This window comes from Hirundo rustica, chromosome 6 (genome assembly GCF_015227805.2).
Source record: "Hirundo rustica isolate bHirRus1 chromosome 6, bHirRus1.pri.v3, whole genome shotgun sequence".
NCBI classification, from domain to species: Eukaryota; Metazoa; Chordata; class Aves; order Passeriformes; family Hirundinidae; genus Hirundo; species Hirundo rustica.
In genome coordinates this window covers 58,495,389-58,517,157 of record NC_053455.1, presented here as the reverse complement: position 1 = coordinate 58,517,157, position 21,769 = coordinate 58,495,389, and the positions used below count along the sequence as shown (strand labels likewise).

The following is a 21,769-nucleotide window of genomic DNA, read 5'->3' as shown; positions in this document are numbered from 1 at the left end:
CGGCGGCACCCGTGGGAGGGGGCGTGGGAGGCGCGGGGCTGACTCAGGGGCCGCCATCCGCTCCCCCCGCCCCGGCCGCGGAGCCCCCGGCCGGACAGCGCTGATCCGGCCGGGGCGGGGGGAGCCCACCCTGGGGGGGGCTGTGGGTGCTGGTGCCCACCCGCCTGGGGAGATGGGGACAACGAGGGGATGGACGGATTGACGGACGGAAGGAAGGAAGGAAGGGACGGATGGGTGGACAGAGAGGTGGAGGGTGGATTGGTGGACAGGTGGACATAAAGGAAAGACAGATGGACAGACAGATGTGCGGAGAACATCTGGAGATGGGGTGGATGAGTGGAGGGATGGGTGGAGGATGGAGAGGACAGACAGGTGGACAGGTGGAGGGAAGGGCAGCTGGATGGTTGTGGGACAGATGGGTGGGATGGATAGGGTTGTGATTGGAGGGGGACAGATGGACAGGTGACAGACAGACGGATGATGGACAGATGGATGGGTGACGGACAGATGGATGGGTGACGGACAGATGGATGGGTGATGGACAGATGGACGGGTGATGAACAGACAGAAGGGCAGCTGGCGGAGCAGATGAGTGGCTGCAGCAGCGGGGACAGGTGGGGACAGACAAGGTGGCTGCGAGCACTGGTGGACGGACAGAGGGACAGAGAGGATGTGGCCGAGGAGAGGGTGACAGGAGGGACAGGAGTGTCCTGAGTGGGGCGAAGGCAGGGGCTGGGGGACCAGGGACAGGCAGGGGACACAGCACAACACGGCGGGGTGGCATGGGAATGGCTCTGGGATGGCGCAGCTCGAGTGGCCCAGGGGTAACTCAAGGGTAGTCCTGGGGTGTCCAGGAATGGCCTAAGGGGTGAGCCAAGCATCACTCAAATCCGGCCCAAGGGTGACCCAAAGTGTGGCCCGAGCGTGGCGCCAGCAGGAGCGCAGCTCGGGCCCGCCAGGTGAGGTGCGACACCTGGAGATGCCGAGGGGGGCACCCGCGGGGGGCGTAGGGGCGGCGCCGGGGAAGGGCTCCCCGCCGGGACTGCCCCTCCTGGGCGGACCCGCGGGTGACCGGGGCCGCTCCACCGGGGCCGCCTCCCGCGCCCCCCCGAACCGCCGCGCCCGGGGGCGGGGCCCGGCCCGGCCCGGCCGCTCCGCCCGCAGCGGCGGGGGGGGGTGAGCGAGGGGCGCGGCATCGGGGGCACCGGGAGCATCGGGAGCACCGGGAGCGCCGGGGCGGGGAGAGCCCGCTCCCCTCCCCGCCGGGCCGGGCGGGAGGCGGGTGAGCGGCGCGGGGATGCGGCGGGAGGAGCCGGGGGGGCGCGGAGGGGCCCGGATGGACAGGGAGCGGCGGCGGGAGGGGGGTGGTGACCGAGACGGGAGGATCCGGGAGAGGGGGCACCGAGGGCCCTGCGCCCGTGGCCTGCGGGGCCGGGCTCGGCGCGGACGCCGTGCGGTGTCCGCGGTGTCCGGGGCGGTGCCGGGGGCGCGCCTGGCGGAGCGGCGGGCCCGCGTCGGCGCCGGGGCCGTGGGGCATCTCGGGGGGTTGGCGCGGCGGGGCCCCACGGCTGCCCGTCCCGGCACCACGCGTGTGTCCCCCCGCCACGCGTGTGCGGGCCAAGTCCCCGCCCAGGACACCCTTCCCGTCCCGCGGGGGGCAGCGGGGTGGGGAGGGGGCCCAGCCCTGTGGCAGCCCCCAGAGGTCCTGTGACCCCGCTGCCCCCTTGGCGGCCCGTGGGGGGAGCTGGGGGGACACAGCAGGGACAGAGGGGACAGGGTCACTGGTGCCGAGCCGAGCCGGACCCTCCCGCTCTCTCCTGGAGGGCTCACCAGTATGGGGGACTCGCCTCTGTGGGGACTCACCGGCATGTCCAGCACACCCCAGCAAGGCTCAGAGGTCGAAAACCACAGTGAGGGGCTCGGGGTGCCCCAGGCCGCGACCCCCATATGTCAGGGTGCCCCGGTGCCCCCCCAGCTGATGCCACAGCCCCAGCCCCCCTCAGCTGAGGGGCTAAAAATAGTACATCTCCCCCCGGGCCGGCCCCCCCGGCTCCGTCCAGGTTAATCTTTAGCTGCTGGTCACTGTAATGAGGCCTCATTAGCCGACATAACAGCGGGCAGGGGAGCGGGACAGGGACAGGGACACGGTGACAGGGGCTCGGTGAAGCAGGGCCAGGCTGTGTGTGGGTGAGCGAGGTGGGGGGACATGGAGGACAGTGAACTGGGGGTGACGTGACCTCGGTGCCCTTGGCAGCGAGCTGTGGGGCACGGGAGAGTCCCCGCTGCACGTGTGGGGTGACCTGCTGTCAGCCCCAGCACAGTGACTGTCCCCAGCACAGTGCGGTGCTTGGGTTGGCAGCATCCCCAGGGGGGTGGCAGGGTCCCAGAGATGTGACAGTGTCCCTGAGAGCCATGCCAGGGTCCCCAAGGGAGTGCCCCAGGGGCCGTGCTGGGACCCCAGGGGTGTGTCACCGTCCCCTGCAGCGTGCCTGCGTCCCCGGGGGCTGTGCCAGCACCTCCAGGGATTCTGCCAGTTTCCCAAGCACTGTGCCAGGCCCTGGGGGAGCGGTGCTGGTGTCCCCAAGGGGGTGCCAATGTCCCCAGGGGCCGTGCCAGTGTCGCCAGGAAGAGTGCCAGTTTCCCAAGGGCTGTGCCAGGTCCCCAGCAGGATGCTGGTGTCCCTGGGGTGACCTGTGTTGCTGTGTGGTGTCCCCAGTGCTCCCACCAGGGCGTGCAGCAGTGTCCCCAGGGTTGTGCCAGGTCCCGGGCCAGGCTGGCTCCGGGCAATAGGGACAGCACAAGGGGGTGCTGGCGCAGTGCGGGGACCAAGCCCCCATCGGGGGGCCCGAGGTGCTGTCAGGGGGCCCGAGGCACTATCAGGGACCGGCAGCCCGAGGGACTCACGTGTGCTCCCGGGAGATTAGGGGGAGTCAGTGAGGGTGCGGGGGTGCATCCCAGCCGTGGAGCTGGGGTTCAAACTCCACGGCGGTGGTGAAGGTGACAGTGACAACAGGAGGGCCTGGCCTCGTGCAGGTGGGTGAGGGGGCAGGATGGGAGTCAGCAGGAAGGGTCGTGTGCACACGTCTGTCAACCTGTGTGTGTTCTTGTGAACTGGTGTGTACCCCTGGAAATGTGTGTGCACCTGTAAACACGTGGGTCTGCCTGTAACCTGGTGTGTGTGTGTGTGTGTGTGTGCGCTTATAAAGGCGTGGCTGTGCCCATAAATCTGTGTGTGCACCTGTGAACACACAAGTATGCCCCTGTAAATCTGTGTGTGTGTCCGTAAACGGCCGTGTGCCACACGTCAGCAGCTTCTCTCCACGTGTGTGAGCCCTGGCTTCTGCAGGACCCTGCCCTGCGCCCTGGCACGTGGCAGGAAACCGGTGCCAGCCGCTGTGGCAAGGGGCAGAGCCGGGGCCGCGGTGGCCTTTGCCCGGTGCTGCCATAATGCCCCTGTGCACCCCAGGTGTCCCTGTGCCCCCGGTGGGTGCCGGCACGGTGTGATGCCCGGCTTTTGTCGCCCACAGGCTCGGCGAAGACGCCCCAGGCTGGTGACAGCCCGGGCCAGCGGCCGGCTGGGCGGGGCACATGGCGGGGGGCGCGGGGCTGGCCAAGCGCCTGGGGACCCTCCTGTCAGGGCTGCTGGAGTGCGGCGCCTTCTGCGGCATCATCTTCGGCTGGGCCTCCCTCGTCTTCGTCCTCAAGGACCTGGGATACTTCGAGGGGCTGTGCCAGCCCTCTGCCACCTCCAGCCCCAACCTCACCCTGGGGTCTGGTATGGACCCCCACCCGTCCCCGTGGTCCCCTGACTCGTGACCCTGCTGTCCCCATGCCCCGCGCTGCCCCGTGTCCCCACTGTGCCCGCGCCTTTGTCGTTGCTGTCTGCAATGTCCCGATGCCCCGCCGTGTTCCATGTCCCCGCCATCTCCAAGCCCACGTGCTTCCTGTCCCCCAGTCCGTGTCTCCGGTATTGTCATGCCCGTGGTGTCCCCACGTGCCCCGTGTCTCCTGCACCTCTGCTGACCCGTGTCCCTGGGCGCCTGTGTCCCCGCACCGCTGGTATTCCCGGCGTCCCCATGCTCCACGTATGGCCATCCCCAGACTGCAGCGGGCAGGATGAGCAGTTCTCTCTGGTCTTCACCATTGGCTCCTTCATGAACAACTTCATGACCTTCCCCATGGGTGTCGTCTTCGACCGCTTCGGCACCACAGCTGCGCGCCTCATCGCCATGTGAGCCCTGCACGGGGGGCACGCGGGGCTTGGGAAGGGGGGCTCCTGAGAATGGGGCGATATTGGGGCTCCCGAGGGGCTGGGGTAGGGGAATCACCTGTGATTCCCAGGATCCCATCCCCACGTGTCACCGCTGTCCCCTTTAGCTCCCTCTACACCGGCGGGACCCTGCTCGTCGCCTTCTCCACCCCAGGTGAGACCCTGTGGCCAGGGGGTCCCCAGCCCTGGGGGGGAACCTCCTTGGTAGCCCCTATCCCTGCTGACCCCTGTGTTCCCAGAAATGGCAGTGCTGCTCTTCCCGGCCATGTCCATGCTCTCGGTGGGCGGCATCCTCCTCATCCTCACCAACATGCAGGTGGGTTCCCCCGGCACCCAGACACTCAGGCGGTGGCGGGACAGCCCGCCTGGCACGGGAGAGCTCTGGTGGCACGCGGCGCTCTCTCGGTGCCAGGTGGGCAACCTGTTCGGGAACTACCGCTCCATCATCATCACCCTCTACAACGGGGCCTTCGACTCCTCCTCTGCCATCTTCCTCATCGTCAAGGTGGGTGCGAGGGCCGTGGCAGCGGTGGTGGGGGAGGACAGAGCTGGGAACAGCTGGGTCACTGGGGACACAATCCGGGACACAGCTGAGTCCCTGCTGGGGCCACACATGGGGATAGACCTCGGGCCTGAGCAGGTGGCCGGTGGCAGCTTGTCTCTGACTCCCTCCTGGTCCCCAGCTGCTGTACGAGCGCGGGCTGTCCCTGCGGGCCATGTTCCTCTTCCTGGCAGCCTGCAGCGCCTGGCACCTCCTGCGAACCCTGTTCCTGATGCCGCGCACCCGCATCCCCTACCCGCTGCCCCCCGGCTACGACTACGGGTATGGGGGGCTGCCTGTGCCCTGCCGGGGCTCTGGGGAGAGGGATGGCTGGGTCCCACCCTGTGGGCAGCAGGTCCTGTCCCCAGGCGGGGTGACACAGGTGCTGCCGCAGGCTGCAGTGCTGGGGGCGTTCCCGCTCCTACCGAACCCACAAGGACAAGCAGCCCCCCGGAGAGGCCGGACCGGAGGAGACGCCGCTGGAATCCCCCAAAGCTCGAGGTGCCGGGAGTGGGGCTTATATGGGGGGGAGGGGCTTGGCAAGGTGGGCGTGACCACATGTTGGATGTGGGCGTGACCATGTTAATGAGGGGCGTGGCTTAAGTGACAGCGACTATCCATATGCAGGTTAGGCTGCGTGGTCTTCTGGGTGGTGGGCGTGGTTTGTCACAGGGCGTGGCCAGAGGACAGTGGGGTGTATGCAAATGAAGGGGTGCTGGGTGTGGCAGTGTGCGCGTGGTGACATTTCTGAACAGGCAGGGTCCTACAGGTGGCTGTGAGGCCCCAGTGGGTGGCAGGGACAATGTGTGGGTGTGGCCTGGGGGGTGTGTCTGTATGCGCCGTGCCCTAACACCTGCACAGGTGGGGACATGCCTGGGACGCCGTTCCGGGCCTGCGCCTGCTCGTGGCTCTTCGCCTGGCACGTGGCCTGGCTCTCGGTGATGCAGCTGCGCCACTACCTGTTCATCGGCACCCTCAACCCGCAGCTCGAGCACCTGGCACGCGGGGACCACGCCCTGGGTAAGGCAGGGCAGAGGCGGGGCACACGGCGGGGACCCCCAGGGCCGGCCCCGTCCGCCTGACGCTGTCCCCCCACAGTGAGCACCTACACCAACGCCTTCGCCTTCACCCAGCTCTGCGGGGTGCTCTGCGCCCCCTGGAATGGCCTCATCCTCGACCGGCACAAGCGGGGAAAGGGCCCCCGCCCTGAGGGTAACTGTCCCCCCACCCCCAGCCCCCTGCCCCGAGGATAATTCACACGCACGGCCCTTCACCCCAAGTGGAAGCGCTCCTCGGCCCCACACAAGGGGGTAACCGCTCCTCCCAGTCCCGTGGTCCCTGTCCCCTATGCCCTCGTCGGTGCCACCGCCACTGTGCGCCTGGAGAGGGGACACCGAGGTCAGGCCATGCCCCGACCCCCGTGCCCACAGGGACCCTGGCCGCGCTGGCAGACCTGCGGTCGGCCGTGCTGTCGCTGGTGGTGACGGTGGCGCAGTGCCTGCTGTTCTCCGTGTTTGCCGCCGTGCCTGTCCTGCCCGTCCAGTTCGGGACCTTCGTGCTGCAGGTCATCAGCCGCTCCTTCCTGTACGGCGGCAACGCTGCCTTCCTGGCCATCGCGTGAGTGGGGACGGCCACGGGGGACGGAGGGTTCAGGGGGACAGGGGATGGGGACATGGTCACTGCGGGTGTGGCAGGGGATGGCGGTGGGGCTGGAGGGTGCCAGGAGGTGCCCGTTGGTGATGTGGGTGCCTGGCAGGTTCCCCCCGCAGCATTTTGGGAAGCTCTACGGGCTGGCCATGGCACTGTCGGCGCTGGTGGCCCTGCTGCAGTACCCCTGTGTCGCCCTGGTGCAGGGGCCGCTCCAGGGGGACCCCTTCTATGTGAGTGTGTCCTGTGGACCTCCCGAGTGAGGGGTGGGGGGCTGCTACATGGGAAATGGGGGTCCTACCCTGGGAGGGAAGGGGTCTTGCCACACGGGGAAATGGCGGTCTCATCCCATGGGAAAATGGGGATCCCGGTCCTACCCATGGGAAAGTGTGGATCCCACCCCAGGGGTGATCAAGATCCTGCCCATGGGGAAATGGGTGTCCTGCCCCATGGGGAAATCCCCCATGGGGATGCTGCCCCGGAAGGGACGGAGTCCTTCCCCCAGGAGTGATGGGGTCTTATGTCACGAGGAATGGGGGTCCTGCACCAGAGAGGGGTGGGTGTCCTGCTCCTGGGGAAATGGAGGTGCTGCCCCAAGTGTCCTGGCCTAACACAGGGGATGGGGGGGTACAGCCCCCCAGCCCCCTGCCCTGACACACTTTCCCTCTGCAGATGAACTTGGGGCTCATCGCTGTGGTGCTGGTGGCCTTTGTCAGCCCCGTGGTGGTGGCCCATGAGTGCCAACGGCGAGCCAAGGAGCTGGGGATGGCTGGCACCCCCTTGGCAGCCCCCCCCGGCACTGAGATCCACGCCGAGACCCCACACTGAGCCCCACACCCAGCACACCATTTTTGTACCAGCCTGGGGGTGCTGTGCCAGTGGGGTTGGGGGTTTGGGGGTAATAAACATTGCTGCCCCCTCCACTCACTGTGCTACCCCCAGACCCCCCAACCCTGTCCCCAGGCCCCTGGTTCACACAGACACAGCTCAGGGCACCTCTGCTTTACTGGAAAAGGACCTGGAGCACCATGGCAGCGCTGAGGGCTCAGTACTGGCAGATGAAGGGGCGCAGCTCGAGGCAAATGCGGCTTCGCCAGAGCCCATCTGGGGACAAGGACAGTGTCAGGGCCATGGGTGGTCCCCAGAGCACCCCAGTACCCTGCAACCACTTTCAGTGCCCCCTATATCCCCCCCTTGGCTCCCCCAGTGCCCTGTAACCCCTCCCAGTGCCCTCAGTGGTCCCCTCAGTTCACCCAGAGCCCTGTAGCCCCCTCCTCACAGTACCATCTCTGTGTTCCTCCAATACCCCAGTAGCCTGTGCTCCCCTCCCCAGCACCCCCCAAGCCTGGACATGGTGGGCGGGTGACCTTACCGTGGATGCCGAGGATGGTGCAGGTACTGACAATGTGTAAGGGGTAGGGAGACGCCCAGTTCGCGTAGTTCCAGGGGCTGGAGTCTTCCCAGTAGGATTCCCACTTCCTTTCCTGCTGTGCTAACACCTCAGTGCACAGTGACAGCCCCCACCACCCCTACCCAGCCCCTCGACCCCAAAAACCTGCCCCAGCACCCCATACCAGGCTCATTCCCCCACAAAGCAGCCACAGCACCTGGCACCCCAGCCCCTCACCCCCTAAAGCAGCCCACAACTGATCACCCGGCCAACATCCAGCACCCCTCTGGCAGTCCCTTGTCCCCAGTGTCTCCTCACCCTGCGCCTGGTGACAGCTCCAATCCAGGGTGAGATAAGGATCTTGTAGGTTTGTGCCAGTTTCAGCAGCTCCTGGTTGCTGGCACTGCTGTGCACTGAGGCCAGCTGGCCATGGTACGTGTCCTGGCAGTAGCTCTGTGGGACGGGCACGGGCTGGCACCAGGCACTCACCTGTGCCCACGGGCACCTCCTGGCAGTGCTGCCGTGGCACGAGCAGGGCCTGGAATCCTGGTCGTCCCCGTGCCCCATGTCCCCTCACCTTGGCTCTCGCATAGGTGCGCAACTTCCTCACCACGGTGTAGAGCAGCCGGGGGGTCTCACCAGCGGGGACCCCTTGAAGCTGGCGGGGGGCTGCAGGGCAGAGGAGGGCGAGGGTTGGTACCAGGGCTCCCTCTGCCACCCACCGGCAGCCCCAGGCATGTGGCGTCAGCGGTCATGGCACTGAGGGTATCCCCAGGGTGTCCCTGGGAGCGGGCAGGGCTGCAGGAGACACTTACCGGGCTGGTCGGCAGGGACAGTGCCCAGGAGGGCCAGAGCGAGCAGCAGACAGGGCCACATGGCAGTGGGACACACAGGGACACTGGGGACACCAGCACCACCCTCTGGAGATGCCACAGCTGTCACCCTTGGCCACCCCCGACCATGGTCCAGAGCCCCTCTGCCACCCTTGGTAACAATCTGTTCTCTCTGTGGCCCTTCTGCCGTTCCCCATGTCTCCACTGTCCTTCTGCCACCACCAGTTCCACCTCGTGTCCTTCACCCATTCTGACCCTCTGTGCCCCATATCCCCACTGTCCCTCCACCATCCCCTGTGCCACTCTCACATACTCCTGGCATCCCAGAGACCCCCATGTCCCCTCAACACCCTCGTCCCAGCCTCAAGGTGTCCACCCCTGGTCCCCACCCCAGCGGCCAAGGGCTGAGCCCACTCTGATGTCCCTTCTCCATGTCCCTGTCCCCATCCCTGCTCCTCACCTGGGTGCTGGGGGGGTGTTCTGCTTGTTGTCCCTTTTATAGGAGTGACACGGCTACATGTTACCACCACAGCCTTGTGCCACCCAGCCTGGCCCTGGGGACACCATGGGGACATTGGGGTCACACTGGGGGGGTTGGGGGGGGATCCCTGCCCACAGTGGGACACACATGGCCCCCAGGGAGGGGGTGCTGCAGGCTGGGGGGTGCACAGGAGTGCTGGGGGTGCAGGGGTGGGGGCTGCTCCTGTTTGAGGGGTACAAGGCGGGTGTGTGGGGTGCAGCGTGTCCTGGGGTGGGGGCGCTGGGGCTGCAGAGGGGATGTTGGGGTGCTGATACCATCTCCCGCCGGCCATGCTTGCCCAAGGGCCGTTTCCTTCCCAACGACCGTGGTCCCCTGGGTCCAGCCTGGCCGTTTGCCCACAGACCACCTTGAGCCCCCGCTAAGCCTCCCATTCCCCTGACCAGCCCCCCCTGGCCCGCAGCTGAGCACCCACAGCTCCCCCAGGGACTCTGCACCCCAATCCTCATCTCCATGCCCCATGCACCCCTGCACCCCAACCTCCCTGAGCCCCTGTACTGACAACCTGTCCCCCAAACTCCCACAGCCCCTTCCCCACGCCCTGCACTCCAAACCACCGCAGCCCCCTCTTCATGCCCCTGCACTCCCTCCCCTGAACCAAGCACACCCCAGGCACTGGCTGGGCAGGGTGCTGGCAGAGCGCCCCCGGGGTGTCCCCCACTGTGTCCCCAGCAGTTGGTGGTTGAGGGTGTCACAAGACTGTGGTTGGGGACACGTGTCCCTGTCACCAATATAAGGGCGGCAGTGGGAAAAGCCCCCCAGGACCCAGGTGAGGAGCGGAGACAGGGATATGAGGGTGGGCTCAGCCCTCAGCTGCCAGGGTTGGGGTTTCCTGAGTCTGGCACTGGGGGCTTCTGGGGTGCTGGGGTAGAAGGGACATGGTGTGGGACAGAATAGCACAGGATGCCCAGGGGAGGGAGTGACCCAAGGGTTGGAGGAACTGGGCACATGGTGGGCACAGGAGGGCTGGGGTGGCACTGGGGGTGGCAGAGGGGATGGTGGAGGGATGGTGAGGATATGGGGGCGTTTCTGAGGGGACATGGGGAGGACAGGGAGTGGCCGAGTGTGACGGGGCTCTGGGATCTCCAAAGGGTGCTAGTGGTGTGCCCAGTGTCCCTGTGCCATGTGTTCCTGCCTGCTGATTGCCCTGGCCCTGCTGGGTGCAGTCCCCGTCAGCCGCTTCGGTGAGTGCCCCCCACACCCCCACCTGCCCGCGGGGACATCCTGGGGACATCCCAGGGACATCCCTGCTCCCAGGGTGACCCAGCCGGTGGTGTCCTCAGCTCTTGCCAGCCCTGTGGTGGAGGATGAGGAGGATGTGACAGGGCTGGAGATGCCTGAGGAGTACAGCGGGTGCCCGGTGGCTGGGGACAAGCAGGCACTCTGTGTCCCCAGCACACCGGGCACTGCCACCTGCCACTACGTCATCATCTCCCGCTGCCAAAACTTCCACCACGCGCAGGTGGGATGGGGTGGGCGGTCAGGACGGGGCACCCAGTGCCCTCCGTGACATCCATGTCCCGGCAGCAAGTCTGTGCCCGGTGCTTCCGTGGGCACTTGGCCTCCATCCACGATTCCTGCACCAACACCCACCTGCTGCACCTGGCGCGCCGGCAACGCAGGGCCGGCCAGGTCTGGATCGGTGCCATCAGCCAGCCCGCCGTAAGGACCCCCGCTATGCACCCACCACCCTGGCCTCGGGGCACCCTGTCTCCTCCCAGTGTCCCAGCCCTGTCCCACGATTCCCAGTGCACAACCTGGGTTCCCCGATCCTATTCCCAGTGTTCTCAGTGCCCACCAGGGTGCTCCAGCCATGTCCCAGTACCTCTAGTGTCCCATTCCCATCCTACTGTCCCCAGTGCTGGGGGTCCCCACACCCTTTCTCCCCTGGCAGATCCCAACCCCGAACTGCCACTGGACAGACCAGAGCCCCTGGAACTACAGCCGGTGGGTGCCCGGGCACCCCCTGCCCGGGCACTACTGCACCACCCTCTGCACCAACAGTCAGTGCGGGCTCTCTGGGAGGGCTCCAGGGGGCCCACGATGGCGGGAGGGTGCTGAGGGGCTCGGGATGGGGAGGTGACACTGGGGGGCTGGTATAAGGTATTTGGGGGGCTATCCCTGGGGGTTGGATGGGGTCTGGTGGGTGATGGGCTGATCCCCCCTCTTCTCTCCCCAGATGGGCTCTGGAGAAGCGTGCGCTGCGAGAGGCAGCTGCCCTTCATCTGCGAGATATGAGGGGCTCAGCCCCACCGGGTGCCCCCAGGCTTCCCCTTCCGCTGTTCCCCCGGCGGGGCTGCAGCCCCTCCCTCGGAGTACAGTCAAGTCTTGGTGTCAGCATCTACTTGGGGTTTGGGCAAGGCCAGGGGACCTGGCTGGGTGCACCACGGTGGGCACAGAGGGGTTTTTGATGTTGTTTCCTGCACAGCTCCTGCGTGGGCAATGGCAGTCACAGGGTCCCCCCTTCAAGGACCTCTGTGATCCCTGCCCACGCCCCAGGAGAACAGCCAGGACTCTCCCAAGTGACCAGTGAGGTTTTATTGTCTGTGGCAGCGGCACCACAAGCCAGACCCGTTGCCCTGTGTCTGGGGCCATACACGAGCAGGGGAGAGGGGAAGGGGGGGCTCGTGCCCGTCCCCAGCCCCTCGGAGACCAAGGGCACGCGGGTACAGCGGGGGGATGGGGAGGAGGTGTTGAGAAGACAGGGGACCCTGCGAGCTCGTACAAAGTGCATAGGTGTGTGTTGGTGTGTGTGTGTCCCCATGGGAGGGGACAGCCGGCCGTCAGCTCAGCGTTGTCGGGGAGTGAGCCTGGAAGTGACACAGAGGGGAAGGGGTGAGGACCCAGCCAGAGCAGAGAGGAGGGTGGGGCTACCCCCAGCAGTGCAGACACGGGGAAGCTTGAGGTGGGGAATGTGTCCCCAGCACTGCCTCAAATCCCACAGTCACTCACCCCGCTCAAGGCTTCTTTCTTTTCAGCTTCAGCGCCTGCAGCCAGTGCGGGGGAGAGGCCTCGGATCTGAGGTATTGGCAGAGTTTCAGCACGAGCCCCTGAAAGCCAGTCCCAGAACCCAGACTGATCCCCTCAGTGCCCCTTTTGCCTCCATGAGGATCCCAGCCCCACACTCACCCTGAGGATTTCTCTGGCTTGGGGGGCAGGGTGGGTGGTTTCCCACTCACACCAGGGATCTTGCAGGACTTGGAGCGCTGCACGTGGGGGTCTTTAGGAGGGGTCCCCTTGCTGTCCCCTGACGACGTCCCCTCCTCGGCAGAGCGGTTGCGACCCCTCAGTTTGGCCTGGGGGCAGAGAGAGAGGTCAGGGAGAAACACAGTGCTCTGCCCCCCAAATCCCCTCATTGCTGCCTCCCTGACTCTAGCCAGGTCCCAGCCCCACCGTGCCTCAGTTTCCCTGCGTTCCACGCCCCCGTCCACCCTGCAGCCAGGTCTCCAAGGACTCACCTTGATAGCGGAGGCGCTGAGGCCGGGAAAGAGCGGCACCTTGACCGCCCTGCCCGAGGGAGAGCCGCGCATCCGCCGGCTCCGGGGTTCCTCTGCTGCCTCCTCGTCGGAGGATGCTGCCGGGGCTGGACGGGGCTCTGTGGGGACACAGCGACAGCATCACCACAACAGCGCAGTGGGACAGACACCCTGCTCCCATCCCCATGCCCGCTGGGCTCACCCGTGGAGTCCCGGAAGATCCAGCTCTCCCCCTCGGTGGTGGTGGGGCGCAGGGATGGTGCCCGGTGCTGGCGCTTGCGGCCCAGGCTGGCCTTGCAGCGGAACACGCTGCTGTCCAGGAGCTCTGTGTCCTGCTGAGCCAGGGGGACAGGTCAGAGCTGGCACAGGAGCACAGGCACCCCCCACCCCAGCCAGCACACCCACAGCCCCCACAGCTGTGCTGGGGGCCCTCAATCCATGGCTGTCCCTGAGGGCAGCAGGGTCATAGTCCCATCGACAGACACATCCCAGGCAGCTCCAAGCCATATAAGGCGATTGGAACCTCCCCACTTCCACTCACCTCCAGAAGCGGAAATTCCTGCCCCTGCTCCATGGACCCCTTGGCCTGGGGGGTAGCCAGAGAGAGCCGCTGCTCCCCCCAGCTGGAGGAGCTCTCCCCATCTGGGTGGTCTGAGGGCTGCTCCTCACTTCCTGCGTCTGCTGGGATCCCACCGGCAGCCTCTGGCAGCAGAGGGGGGGCCCCAGGGCTATGTGGGGCAGCAGCTGGCTCAGAGGGATCCCTCTCCTCCTCCTCGGAGGGGCTGGGTGACTCACTCCGGGGGGGCTCCACAGCTGGGGAATCAGCTGGAATGTCGCCCATCAAAGGGCTGGGGGCAGACCTGCTTGGGAGACAAAATCCCAGAGTTGCTCTAGCTCCAGATAACACAAACCCTGCTCAAGTCCCTCCGTTTGCCTCAGGGGAAGCTGCTCCCTCCCTGCCACCACCGGTGCCCTCCTTACCCGTGCTCTGTGCCGGTGTCCCCTCCCAGGCTCTGCTCCCCCACACCAAGGTCCCGGCTGCGGGCAGCACAGCGGGCACTGAAGGCACTCGCCCACTCCTGGCGCCTGGCCTCAGCATCCTGTGGCTCCACACTCCAGCTGTCCAGGTCCCGGCTCCAGTGAGCATTGTCCACATGCAGAGAGAGATCCCTGTGCAAGCCTGCCTGGGGCTGTGGCAGAACCCCAGACACGGAGCCATCCGAGGCTCTGGCACCACAGGGCTCTGGCACCCGCTCCGTCCCAATGACACCGAACTGGTTCTGGCACTCAGCTGCTCCAAGTTCCTCAGCCCAGTCCCTGCTGTCGGAGCTGTCACGCTCCTGCTTGTGGGCACTGCCCCAGGTGGGCCCCTGGGCTGGGGACTCGGGGCGGTGGGAGCCGGGCATGTCCTCCTCACCAACCCCGACCAGCCCGGTCTGCCCAACGCTGCCCTCACTGGGCCAGCTCAGCCGAGAGGGAATCGGCTCCTGCTCTTCCCTCCTGCGGGTGACGGAGCTGTGCCGCCCATCCCAGGCTGCCCCACTGGGGCCCAACTCTCTGTCCTGGGCCTCCACATCCCTGGTGCTGGATCTGTCATCCCAGACACCGCTGCTGGGGCTGAACAACTCCCCATTCCGCATCTCTGCGTCCCTGGTGCTGTGCCTGCCATCCCTGGCTGCTCTGCTGGATGTGAATTCACTGTCCTGGATTTCAATGTCCCTGGTGCTGGATCTGTCACTCCAGGCTGCAGCCAGCATGCTGGGGCTGAATTCCTGGTTCTGGTTCTCTTGGTCCCTCGTGCTGGATCTGTCATCCCAGGCTGGCCTGCTAGGGCTGAATTCCCGGTCCTGGTTCTCTTGGTCCCTCGTGCTGGATCTGTCATCCCAGGCTGGCTTGCTGGGGCTGAATTCCCGGTCCTGGTTCTCTTGGGCCCTGGTGCTGGATCTGTCATCCCAGGCTGGCTTGCTGGGGCTGAATTCCCGGTCCTGGTTCTCTTGGGCCCTGGTGCTGGATCTGTCATCCCAGGCTGGCCTGCTGGGGTTGAATTCCTGGTCCTGGTTTTCTGTGTCCCTGGGGCTGGATCTGTTATCCCAGGCTGGCCTGCTAGGGCTCAATTCCTGGTCCTGGTTCTCTTGGTCCCTCGTGCTGGATCGGTTATCCCAGGCTGGCCTGCTGGGGCTGAATTCCTGGTCCTGGTTTTCTGTGTCCCTGGTGCTGGATCGGTTATCCCAGGCTGGCCTGCTAGGGCTGAATTCCTGGTCCTGGTTCTCTTGGTCCCTTGTGCTGGATCGGTTATCCCAGGCCGGCCTGCTGGGGCTGAACTCTTGGTCCTGGTTTTCCATTTCCCTGTATTCACCAGTCCAGGCTGGTCTGCTGGGGCTGAACTCCCTGTCCTGGCTTTCCATGTCCCTGATTTCACCAGTCCAGGCCGGCCGGCTGGGGCTGAACTCCCTGTCCTGGCTTTCCATGTCCCTGATTTCACCAGTCCAGGCTGGGCGGTTGGGACTGAACTCCCGGTCCTGGCTCTCCATGTCCCTGGTGTTATACCTTTTGTCCCAGGCTGGCTGGCCAGGGCTGAGCTCCTTGTCTGGGCTCCCAGCATCCCCAGTGCTGGATCTTCCAGCCCAGCCCAGCGTTAAATTCTCCTCCTTGCTCCCAGCGTCCTGGCTGCTGTATTTACCGGCCCAGTCTGGGGTCAGCTCCCTGTCCTTCATCTCTGTGTCCCCGCCGCTGTACCTGCCTGCCCAGGTGGGCTGCCCGGAGCGCGGCTCTTTGTCCAGCTGCCGGACACATCCCGTGCCAAGGCTGCTGCCCCAGCTGGCCTGTCCGGAGCCAAGCTCCTCCGTGCTGCCGTAGCCCTGGCCCCACTTGGCTGTGCTGGCACTGAAATCTGGATCCTGTGGGCAGCTCTTACCAGTGCCAAGGGACTGGGACCAGTCACTGCAGCCCAGTTTCCTGTCCCCCATCAGCTCCGTTGCTCTGTAGTCACCGCTCCAGCCCTCCCGGGCAGTGCTGTCCTTGTCGCTGCAGGTGCTGTCCCAGCTGGACTTGGCCCTGAATTCCTGGTCCTGCTTGGTCTCAACAGGCCAGTCTCTCTCCCTGGACACACCTGGGCGGTTCCAGTGAAAGGTGCTGTCCTGGCGAGGGTGGCCAATACCGAACTCACTGCACAGGTCCTTCTGTGACCAACCCAGCTGGTTCTGGCGGAAAAATGGGGAGAGGACTTAGAGGGGGGAATGAGGTTGGAAAGAGGAGTTTGAGGGGGGCACAACCCTGGCTCCCACAGCAGCGGGCATGGGGCGGAGGGAAATACCTTGGGGATACAGCACAGCAGGGCCCATCCCAAGGGGGGCAGACCCCCCCCACCTGCCCCTCTGCACACAGCTCAGCTTCCACCCACCCACCCGCCCATCCTGTCCCATCCCAGCGCTCAGTGGAGGGCAGGGAGGAGGAGCCCAGCGCACACCGACCCCACAGAGCCCCCCACACCCCTCACCTCCGGAGAGCTGTGGACCCCAGGTGACGCCAACAGCTCTGTCAGCCAGCCTGGGTCGGCGTGGGGATCAGGGTCCTGCGAGGGTCCTTCAGCCTGGCCTGGGCCCCCGGGACCCTGCAGGCTCTTGGGGCCATCACCTGCCCAGGCTGAGTCAGCTGGAGCAGCTGGATCTGGGGGGGCTGGATCTAGGAGGGCAGCTGTGGTGAGGCTGGGCTGGGTGGGGGACTCAGGCTCAGTTGGGTCCCGGCCAGGCTTTGTCACGTGAAGTGGTGAGTCGGACATGGGAGCATCCTGCTCTGCCTCCCTTTCCTCCTCCTCCTCTGCTGAGCCCTCAGCCTCTCGCTGGGCCACGGGACCCCCTGGGCACGGGGCCCCCTCTGCCTGCTGGCTATTTTCTCCTTCAGACCTGCTGTCCTTCAGAGGGCTGGGGGCCGCAGCCTCCCCATCTGACTCCCCCTCTTCGGAGAGCCCCAAGTCAGGCGTCTCCCGGATGGGGGAGCGGGGAGGGAAGGCCGGCAAGCGTGGCCCCCGCGACGGGAACGTCCACTCAAAGGACTGGGAAAGGCTCCAACCGGACTCGCTGCCTAGGGAGGGCTCTGCCAGGAGGTCTCCGGGCCGGGGCAGGGCACTCAGCGAGCCCCCCAGCTCCCCCAGGCCCTTCCCTGTGGGTGGGGGCCGGAGCACCCCCTCTGAGGAGCGCCGGAGTCCCGCATCCCGGGGAGGGAGCTTGAAATCAGGACCCTCACAGGACTGTGGGGACACTGTGGAGTCATCGGGTCCCTCTGGAGAGCCTGGGGGACGAGAGGCTTTGGCAAGGGGTGGACTGGGGGGGCCCAGGTACTCGTCAGCAGCCTCAGGAGAACCGGGGGGGCAGGTGACTCGTGGAGGCAGTTCAGGAGTGCCAGGGGGGCTGACAGTGCCAGGGGATCCCTCCCCTGGAGTGTGTGGGGAGCCGGGGGAACGGGAGATTCTGAGCTGGGGTTCGGTGGCTGAGGGAGCGCCCGGGGCCTGGATGGAGGTGACCTCGACTGGAGGCTGAGTGGGGGATTCAGGGGAACCAGGGGGCAGCGTGGGGGAGTTGGGGGCCGGGAGCTCAGGGGGGGCATCAGGGGAGCCAGGGGCTGAGGCAGAGGGCTCAGCAGGCTGGAAAGGAGCTCCTGGGGCCGGGGGTGGGCAGGTGGGGGGCCTCGGAGAGCCTGGAGGTCCGAGGGCACCCAGCTGTAGAGTGGAAAGCTGTGGAAAAAGCCAGCAGGGGGTCATGTCACTCAGGAGGCACCTCCAAACATCATCCATCCCACAGCCAGCCCCCTAAACCTCTGGAGGGTCCCTCCCTCCAGCCCTGCTCCCCTCCCTGCACCCGGGGCAGGAAGTGCCCATGTTGCGTGCCAGAACCAGGCTGCTCCTGCGTGACTCAGCCAGGGCGGCTCCTGGCGCCCCAGCCCTGCTCCCTGCCTGGCCCCCCGCTGCCCCCAGAGTGCCTGGACAGATGGAGAGAAGAAATGAAGCAGGAAGAAGTCAGAACCCCCAGCACAGCCCCCTGCCCTGCCGGTGACTGGCACCCCCTGCCCAGCACCGCTGGTATCTGCCCCCTTGCTGGGGTGACCTGGTGCCGCTGCCCAGGCTGCCACCGGCAGTGTCACCGTGGCCTGGTGTCCCCGTCACCACCCCGAGCGAGCACGGCACGGGGAAAGGGGCTGGCGGCGTGCCCGTAGGGCCGGCCCTGCCACATACCTGCCGGGTCACCGAACCCCAGCTGGTGACTCACGGCTGCTCCCTGCCCACGCCTGGCACCGCTGTTGGCACATGCCACCCGAACGCCCCCGGGCCCCACAGCGGGCTCTCGGCTCAGGGGGCACTGACCCCCCCCCCCAGGAAGGGGCAGCCAGCGCCCCAAGGAGAAAGGAGAGACACGCACCCCGCAGAGAGGGAGCCCCGGAGGAGACAGGAGAGCCCCGAAGGAGAGAGCCCAGGAGCGGAGCCGCCATGGCGCCGGAGGGCGAGGCCAGCACTCACGTCAGGAGGGGATGGCGGCCTCCGGCGTCCGCGGGGGTCCCCGGCACAGCTCGGCCCAGCCGGAGGGGAGCTGCTGCAGAGGGAAAAAGGGAAGTGGGGTAAATCCCACTGTGTGCCTCAGTGCTATTCTCCCACCACCCATGAAGCACCCCTGCCCCAAACCACCCTTCAAGGAGGCAGGGTACAGGGGTCGGGCCCTGACATGGCTGCACAGTCTCTGGCTTGGACTGCAAAGGGAAGCAGGCAAAGTGGCTCCAGCTCCCCTTCCGGAAAGTTTTCGGTCCTTTGGGAGTGAGTTTCTCACACTCTGGGTCAGAGCAGCCCCCGCCCAGCTCTCCCTGAGGTGCCCGGCTCTCGGGAATGTGGCCAAGCCCTGGCCCTGGCCCCGGCCCAGAACATCCTGCAGCTGAGAGTCCCACCGATCTCACTGCTCCCTGTGCCCTGGCATGGTTCAGCAGGGAGAAAATAGCAAGGCTGGAAAATCAGGAGCATTTCCTGGGGGAGCGACCCCCTGCCTGTTACTCCCAGCCCAGGGGCTGGCTCGGATCCCGCCCACAGGCAGCTCCTGGCCTGGTACAGCCCATTCTGTGGTTGGCACCGGCTGCCCCAGCCTTCCCACGGAGGCAGCTCGAGGCACTGCGGCTCGGGAGCAACCCAGGACCAGACCTCAGCTCCGTTACATTCCCAGCCCTGGGATGGCTCAGAATGATATCCCCTGCTGCCACCGCCACTCCTCCCGGCGTCAGTCACTGCGCACTCACCTCATCTCGGGCACAGGGTGTCCATCATCCCCCGTTCCCAGCTCGCTTGCCGCAGGTCGGGGCGCCTGAGGGGCTTCACCGGCAGGGTCTCCATCTGCCTCCCCGCCGGGACGCTTCCGGAAGGCAGCAAAGCTCTTGGAACCAAAGCGGGAGGAGGGGTCGGTGCAGAAGGGCGAGAGCCGGGCCCGGTCGGGGCTGCCTGGGCCCTCCCTGCTGTCCATCTTGGCCAGGATCTCCTCCACGGTGGTGCCCGGGAAGCGCTCCGGCCTGGCGGCCACCGGCACCGGCGTCACCTTGAAGGGTGCCGGGCCCTTGCGCAAGGGGGTTGGCGGGGCCGGGGGCACCTCCTCCTCCTCCTCGGTGCCTGTGATGAGGGGCGATGGGAGCCCCTTCCCGTTGTGGGTCTCGGGGGATCTGACAGTGAAAGAGGGGCGCCGGAGGGGCCCCCCCGCGCCTGCCCCGCTGTAGGGCTGGGGCCCGGCCAGGCGGTTCATCTTCTCGGCCGAGGGCAGCTCGGGCCGGGGGTGACGCGGGCCCGGCGTGGGGGGCGGCACCGAGGGCTTGGCGGGCACGGCCGGCTTGGGCAGCACGTGGGGCTTGGGCCGCACCGGTGGCTTGGGGCGCACGCTGCCTGCAGAGAGCCAGGGAGGGAGTGGGGTCAGCGGAGTGGCGCGGGCCCTCACAACTGGGAACAACCCCAGCAGCCTCCCTGCCCCCAATCCCCCCAGCCCGGAGTACTGACCTTTATCGGGGCTGCCGGCCAGCCCGGCCCCTCCTGCGCCGGCAGGGGAGGTGCAGGGCACGGCGGGGTGAAGGGGCTGCGGCTGGGAGGCCATGGCGACACAGGGATGCGGGGGGCACAGCGTGGGGTCAGCCCCTGTGGGAGAGGGAGAATCCTTTTAGGGAGCGCCCCGAGCCTGGGGGAACCCAACCGCCCAGTGTGGGGCCTTGTGCCAAGCCCTGTCCAGCTGTGCCAAACAGTGATCGCTCCGTGGTGCCACCCTTAGTCCATTGCCGCGGCTCACCCGAGGCAGCCTGGCCCCGGCAGCAGACCCAGGCACGGCCCCAACCTGCCCGTAACCGCACGGACCCCACGCTACAGCCCCTGACGCCGTGGGGCCCCTCCTTTACCTGTCTGACCCTTCGCTAACCTGTCCCAACACACACGTGTCACTCTCGCCGACCTCCGCCAATCCCCCAGCGCCGAGCTGGCCCCCAGTTTGCCCCAGTCCCAATCTCAGCTCCTTGCCCAGGTCACCCCCGGCCCCCTCCCCGAGCCCCCGGCAGCGCGGAAGGCACCGCCCGGTCCCCCGAGACCGTCGGCCGGCGTCTCTCAGGGACCGCGGGCGCCCCACTCACCTTCCCCACATCAGCTTCATGTCGGGGGCGGGCCGGGAACACACGTGGGGGGCGCAGAGCGGGCGGGGAGGAGGGGTTACCGTCCCCACGGGTCTCACGCTGCTGCCGCCGCCTCTCCCGTGACTCACCGGGGCTGCGGGGACAGGAAAAACCCGCTCGGTGCCTCCTCCCGGCCCTGCCCTCTCTCCCCTGCCCTGCCCCCCCCCCCCCTCCCCGCCCCGCTCCCTCCTGCCCCGCCGGGGTCCACCCTCCCCAAGACCCCCTTCCTCTCGCCTTCCACGGGGGAACCGCCGCCACAACCCACATCTGGAAACCATCGGGCCCGTTTCCCAGCCCGGGATGGCGGCGGGGCCCCGGGATACGGGTCCGGCCCCCCCGGGGTCCTCCGCCAGCGCGGCCTAGCCTCGTTGTCACGGCAACGAAGCCTCCGATCGAGTGGCCGAGTAGGCCGCGACCGCGGCCTAGCGCCGTCCCCATGACAACGAAGCCCCCCACCCCCAATTCGGGGGTCTCGGGCCCACGTTGCCCGTCGGTGCCGAAGGCGCGTGGTCCCCCGGCGGGCGCCACGGGCCCGGGGGGATCCCGGTTACCCGCGGCCCCATGCCGGCAGAGAGACCCCTACTCACCCTCCACCGGCGCTGCTCATGCATATTCATGAGCGCCCGGCCACGCCCCCGACGGCCGGGAGGGGTGGGGCCGAGCGGCGCCGCGTGGCGGGCGGACCATAGAGAGGGGCGGCTAGAGAGTCCCCCACAATGGGGGTGGGGGGGGGCGGAAAGGCGGGAGACCTCCAGCACCCCCCAAATCACCCTCGGGGGCTGGAACAGCCGGGCAGGACCCCCCGGACACCCCCCGGTTGCAAATTATCCCATTCCCGGGGTCCTCCAACCGTGCGTCGGCTGCCTGCCCGAGGGGCAGTAAACGCATATTAGGGTGGAGGTCGCTGTGACAAAAGCCCGCCACCGTTGGGGCGTCCAGGGCCCCTCGTGCCCACCGAGGACGCGCGGGTTCCGCCCTGGAAGGGCTCCCGCTTCCCCGTAGCCCCATCCCAGCGGTGCCAGTAAAGGCAGTGGAAGGAGGGGGGAACAGGCAGCCGTGGGGTCCCCCCGGGGCTGGTTCCAGACCGGGAATCGGCTGCAATCAACACCGGAGGGGAAACAGGTCTTAATCGGATCAACCCCCTCATGAGGGAGGTAGAAAAACCCCCAAATGGCATCAGGATCGAGCGAGGGGCTGTAATTAGGTGCCCTGATGGCTGAGCAGGGGCTGGGGGCCGCTAATGGAGGGTGGGGAGAGGGTGAAGTCAGCCCTGGAAGCCGTTCAAGGAGGGGAATGAGCTCCCGGATGGCTGCAGGAAGGAAGGAGGGATGGGGGGAGCCAGCCCCACGCCCACACAAACACCATCAGTGGGTTTTTTTTTTTAATTCAACCCGAGTTGCCATGTG

General features: G+C 67.0%; 3 protein-coding genes across 6 annotated transcripts; 1 reads left to right on the top strand and 2 right to left on the bottom strand.

Annotated features, from left to right (window-relative positions):
- Positions 1-1,246: 1,246 nt before the first annotated feature.
- SLC43A3 (solute carrier family 43 member 3) lies at positions 1,247-7,381 on the top strand. 2 transcript variants are annotated; one of them, XM_040067547.2, is made up of 13 exons: positions 1,247-1,282; positions 3,528-3,775; positions 4,102-4,231; positions 4,378-4,424; positions 4,510-4,586; positions 4,683-4,775; positions 4,954-5,093; positions 5,206-5,312; positions 5,673-5,831; positions 5,910-6,023; positions 6,242-6,428; positions 6,568-6,691; positions 7,131-7,381. In XM_040067547.2, exons 2-13 carry the CDS (start codon positions 3,589-3,591, stop codon positions 7,284-7,286), a joined length of 1,521 nt encoding a protein of 506 aa, XP_039923481.1. In that variant the 5' UTR covers positions 1,247-1,282; positions 3,528-3,588; the 3' UTR covers positions 7,287-7,381. The 2 variants fall into 2 exon arrangements, with proteins under 2 accessions (XP_039923481.1, XP_039923480.1); XM_040067546.2 differs by lacking the exon at positions 1,247-1,282 and having other exon boundaries at positions 3,643-4,231.
- Positions 7,382-7,454: 73 nt separating this feature from the next.
- On the bottom strand, positions 7,455-8,724 carry PRG2 (proteoglycan 2, pro eosinophil major basic protein). The gene is made up of 5 exons (XM_040067587.1): positions 8,664-8,724; positions 8,426-8,568; positions 8,167-8,301; positions 7,831-7,942; positions 7,455-7,562 (listed from the first exon to the last, which is right to left on the bottom strand). Exons 1-5 carry the CDS (start codon positions 8,722-8,724, stop codon positions 7,504-7,506), a joined length of 510 nt encoding a protein of 169 aa, XP_039923521.1. The 3' UTR covers positions 7,455-7,503.
- Positions 8,725-11,742: 3,018 nt separating this feature from the next.
- TNKS1BP1 (tankyrase 1 binding protein 1) lies at positions 11,743-20,990 on the bottom strand. Of its 3 annotated transcripts, none has more exons than XM_040068580.1 (13): positions 20,951-20,990; positions 20,325-20,457; positions 19,708-19,842; positions 18,966-19,596; positions 18,205-18,277; positions 16,192-17,424; positions 13,677-15,895; positions 13,237-13,558; positions 12,898-13,027; positions 12,678-12,814; positions 12,349-12,515; positions 12,172-12,237; positions 11,743-12,029 (listed from the first exon to the last, which is right to left on the bottom strand). In XM_040068580.1, the coding sequence occupies exons 3-12, from the start codon at positions 19,799-19,801 to the stop codon at positions 12,177-12,179; spliced, it is 5,067 nt and encodes a 1,688-aa protein (XP_039924514.1). In that variant the 5' UTR covers positions 19,802-19,842; positions 20,325-20,457; positions 20,951-20,990; the 3' UTR covers positions 11,743-12,029; positions 12,172-12,176. The 3 variants fall into 3 exon arrangements, with proteins under 3 accessions (XP_039924514.1, XP_039924515.1, XP_039924516.1); XM_040068581.1 differs by having other exon boundaries at positions 13,237-13,555; XM_040068582.1 differs by having other exon boundaries at positions 18,205-18,274.
- Between the last annotated feature and the right edge of the window lie 779 nt (positions 20,991-21,769).

What these genes read in the sequence shown, in the direction of transcription:
- SLC43A3 (XM_040067546.2), top strand. Translation starts at nt 3,888, where the DNA reads ATGTCCCGATGCCCCGCCGTGTTCCATGTCCCCGCCATCTCCAAGCCC. An exon ending in CGTCGCCTTCTCCACCCCAG is followed by an intron (nt 4,425 to 4,509) that starts GTGAGACCCTGT and finishes CTGTGTTCCCAG; the next exon opens with AAATGGCAGTGCTGCTCTTC. An exon ending in GCTGCCTTCCTGGCCATCGC is followed by an intron (nt 6,429 to 6,567) that starts GTGAGTGGGGAC and finishes GGTGCCTGGCAG; the next exon opens with GTTCCCCCCGCAGCATTTTG.
- PRG2 (XM_040067587.1), bottom strand. Translation starts at nt 8,724, where the DNA reads ATGTGGCCCTGTCTGCTGCTCGCTCTGGCCCTCCTGGGCACTGTCCCT. An exon ending in TGTCCCTGCCGACCAGCCCG is followed by an intron (nt 8,569 to 8,663) that starts GTAAGTGTCTCC and finishes GGGGCTGCCGGT; the next exon opens with GGGTGGCAGAGGGAGCCCTG. An exon ending in GCACCTATGCGAGAGCCAAG is followed by an intron (nt 8,302 to 8,425) that starts GTGAGGGGACAT and finishes CCCGTCCCACAG; the next exon opens with AGCTACTGCCAGGACACGTA.
- TNKS1BP1 (XM_040068580.1), bottom strand. Translation starts at nt 19,801, where the DNA reads ATGGCCTCCCAGCCGCAGCCCCTTCACCCCGCCGTGCCCTGCACCTCC. An exon ending in GGCCGGCAGCCCCGATAAAG is followed by an intron (nt 19,597 to 19,707) that starts GTCAGTACTCCG and finishes GGCTCTCTGCAG; the next exon opens with GCAGCGTGCGCCCCAAGCCA. An exon ending in GGCCGCCATCCCCTCCTGAC is followed by an intron (nt 17,425 to 18,204) that starts GTGAGTGCTGGC and finishes CTTTTTCCACAG; the next exon opens with CTTTCCACTCTACAGCTGGG.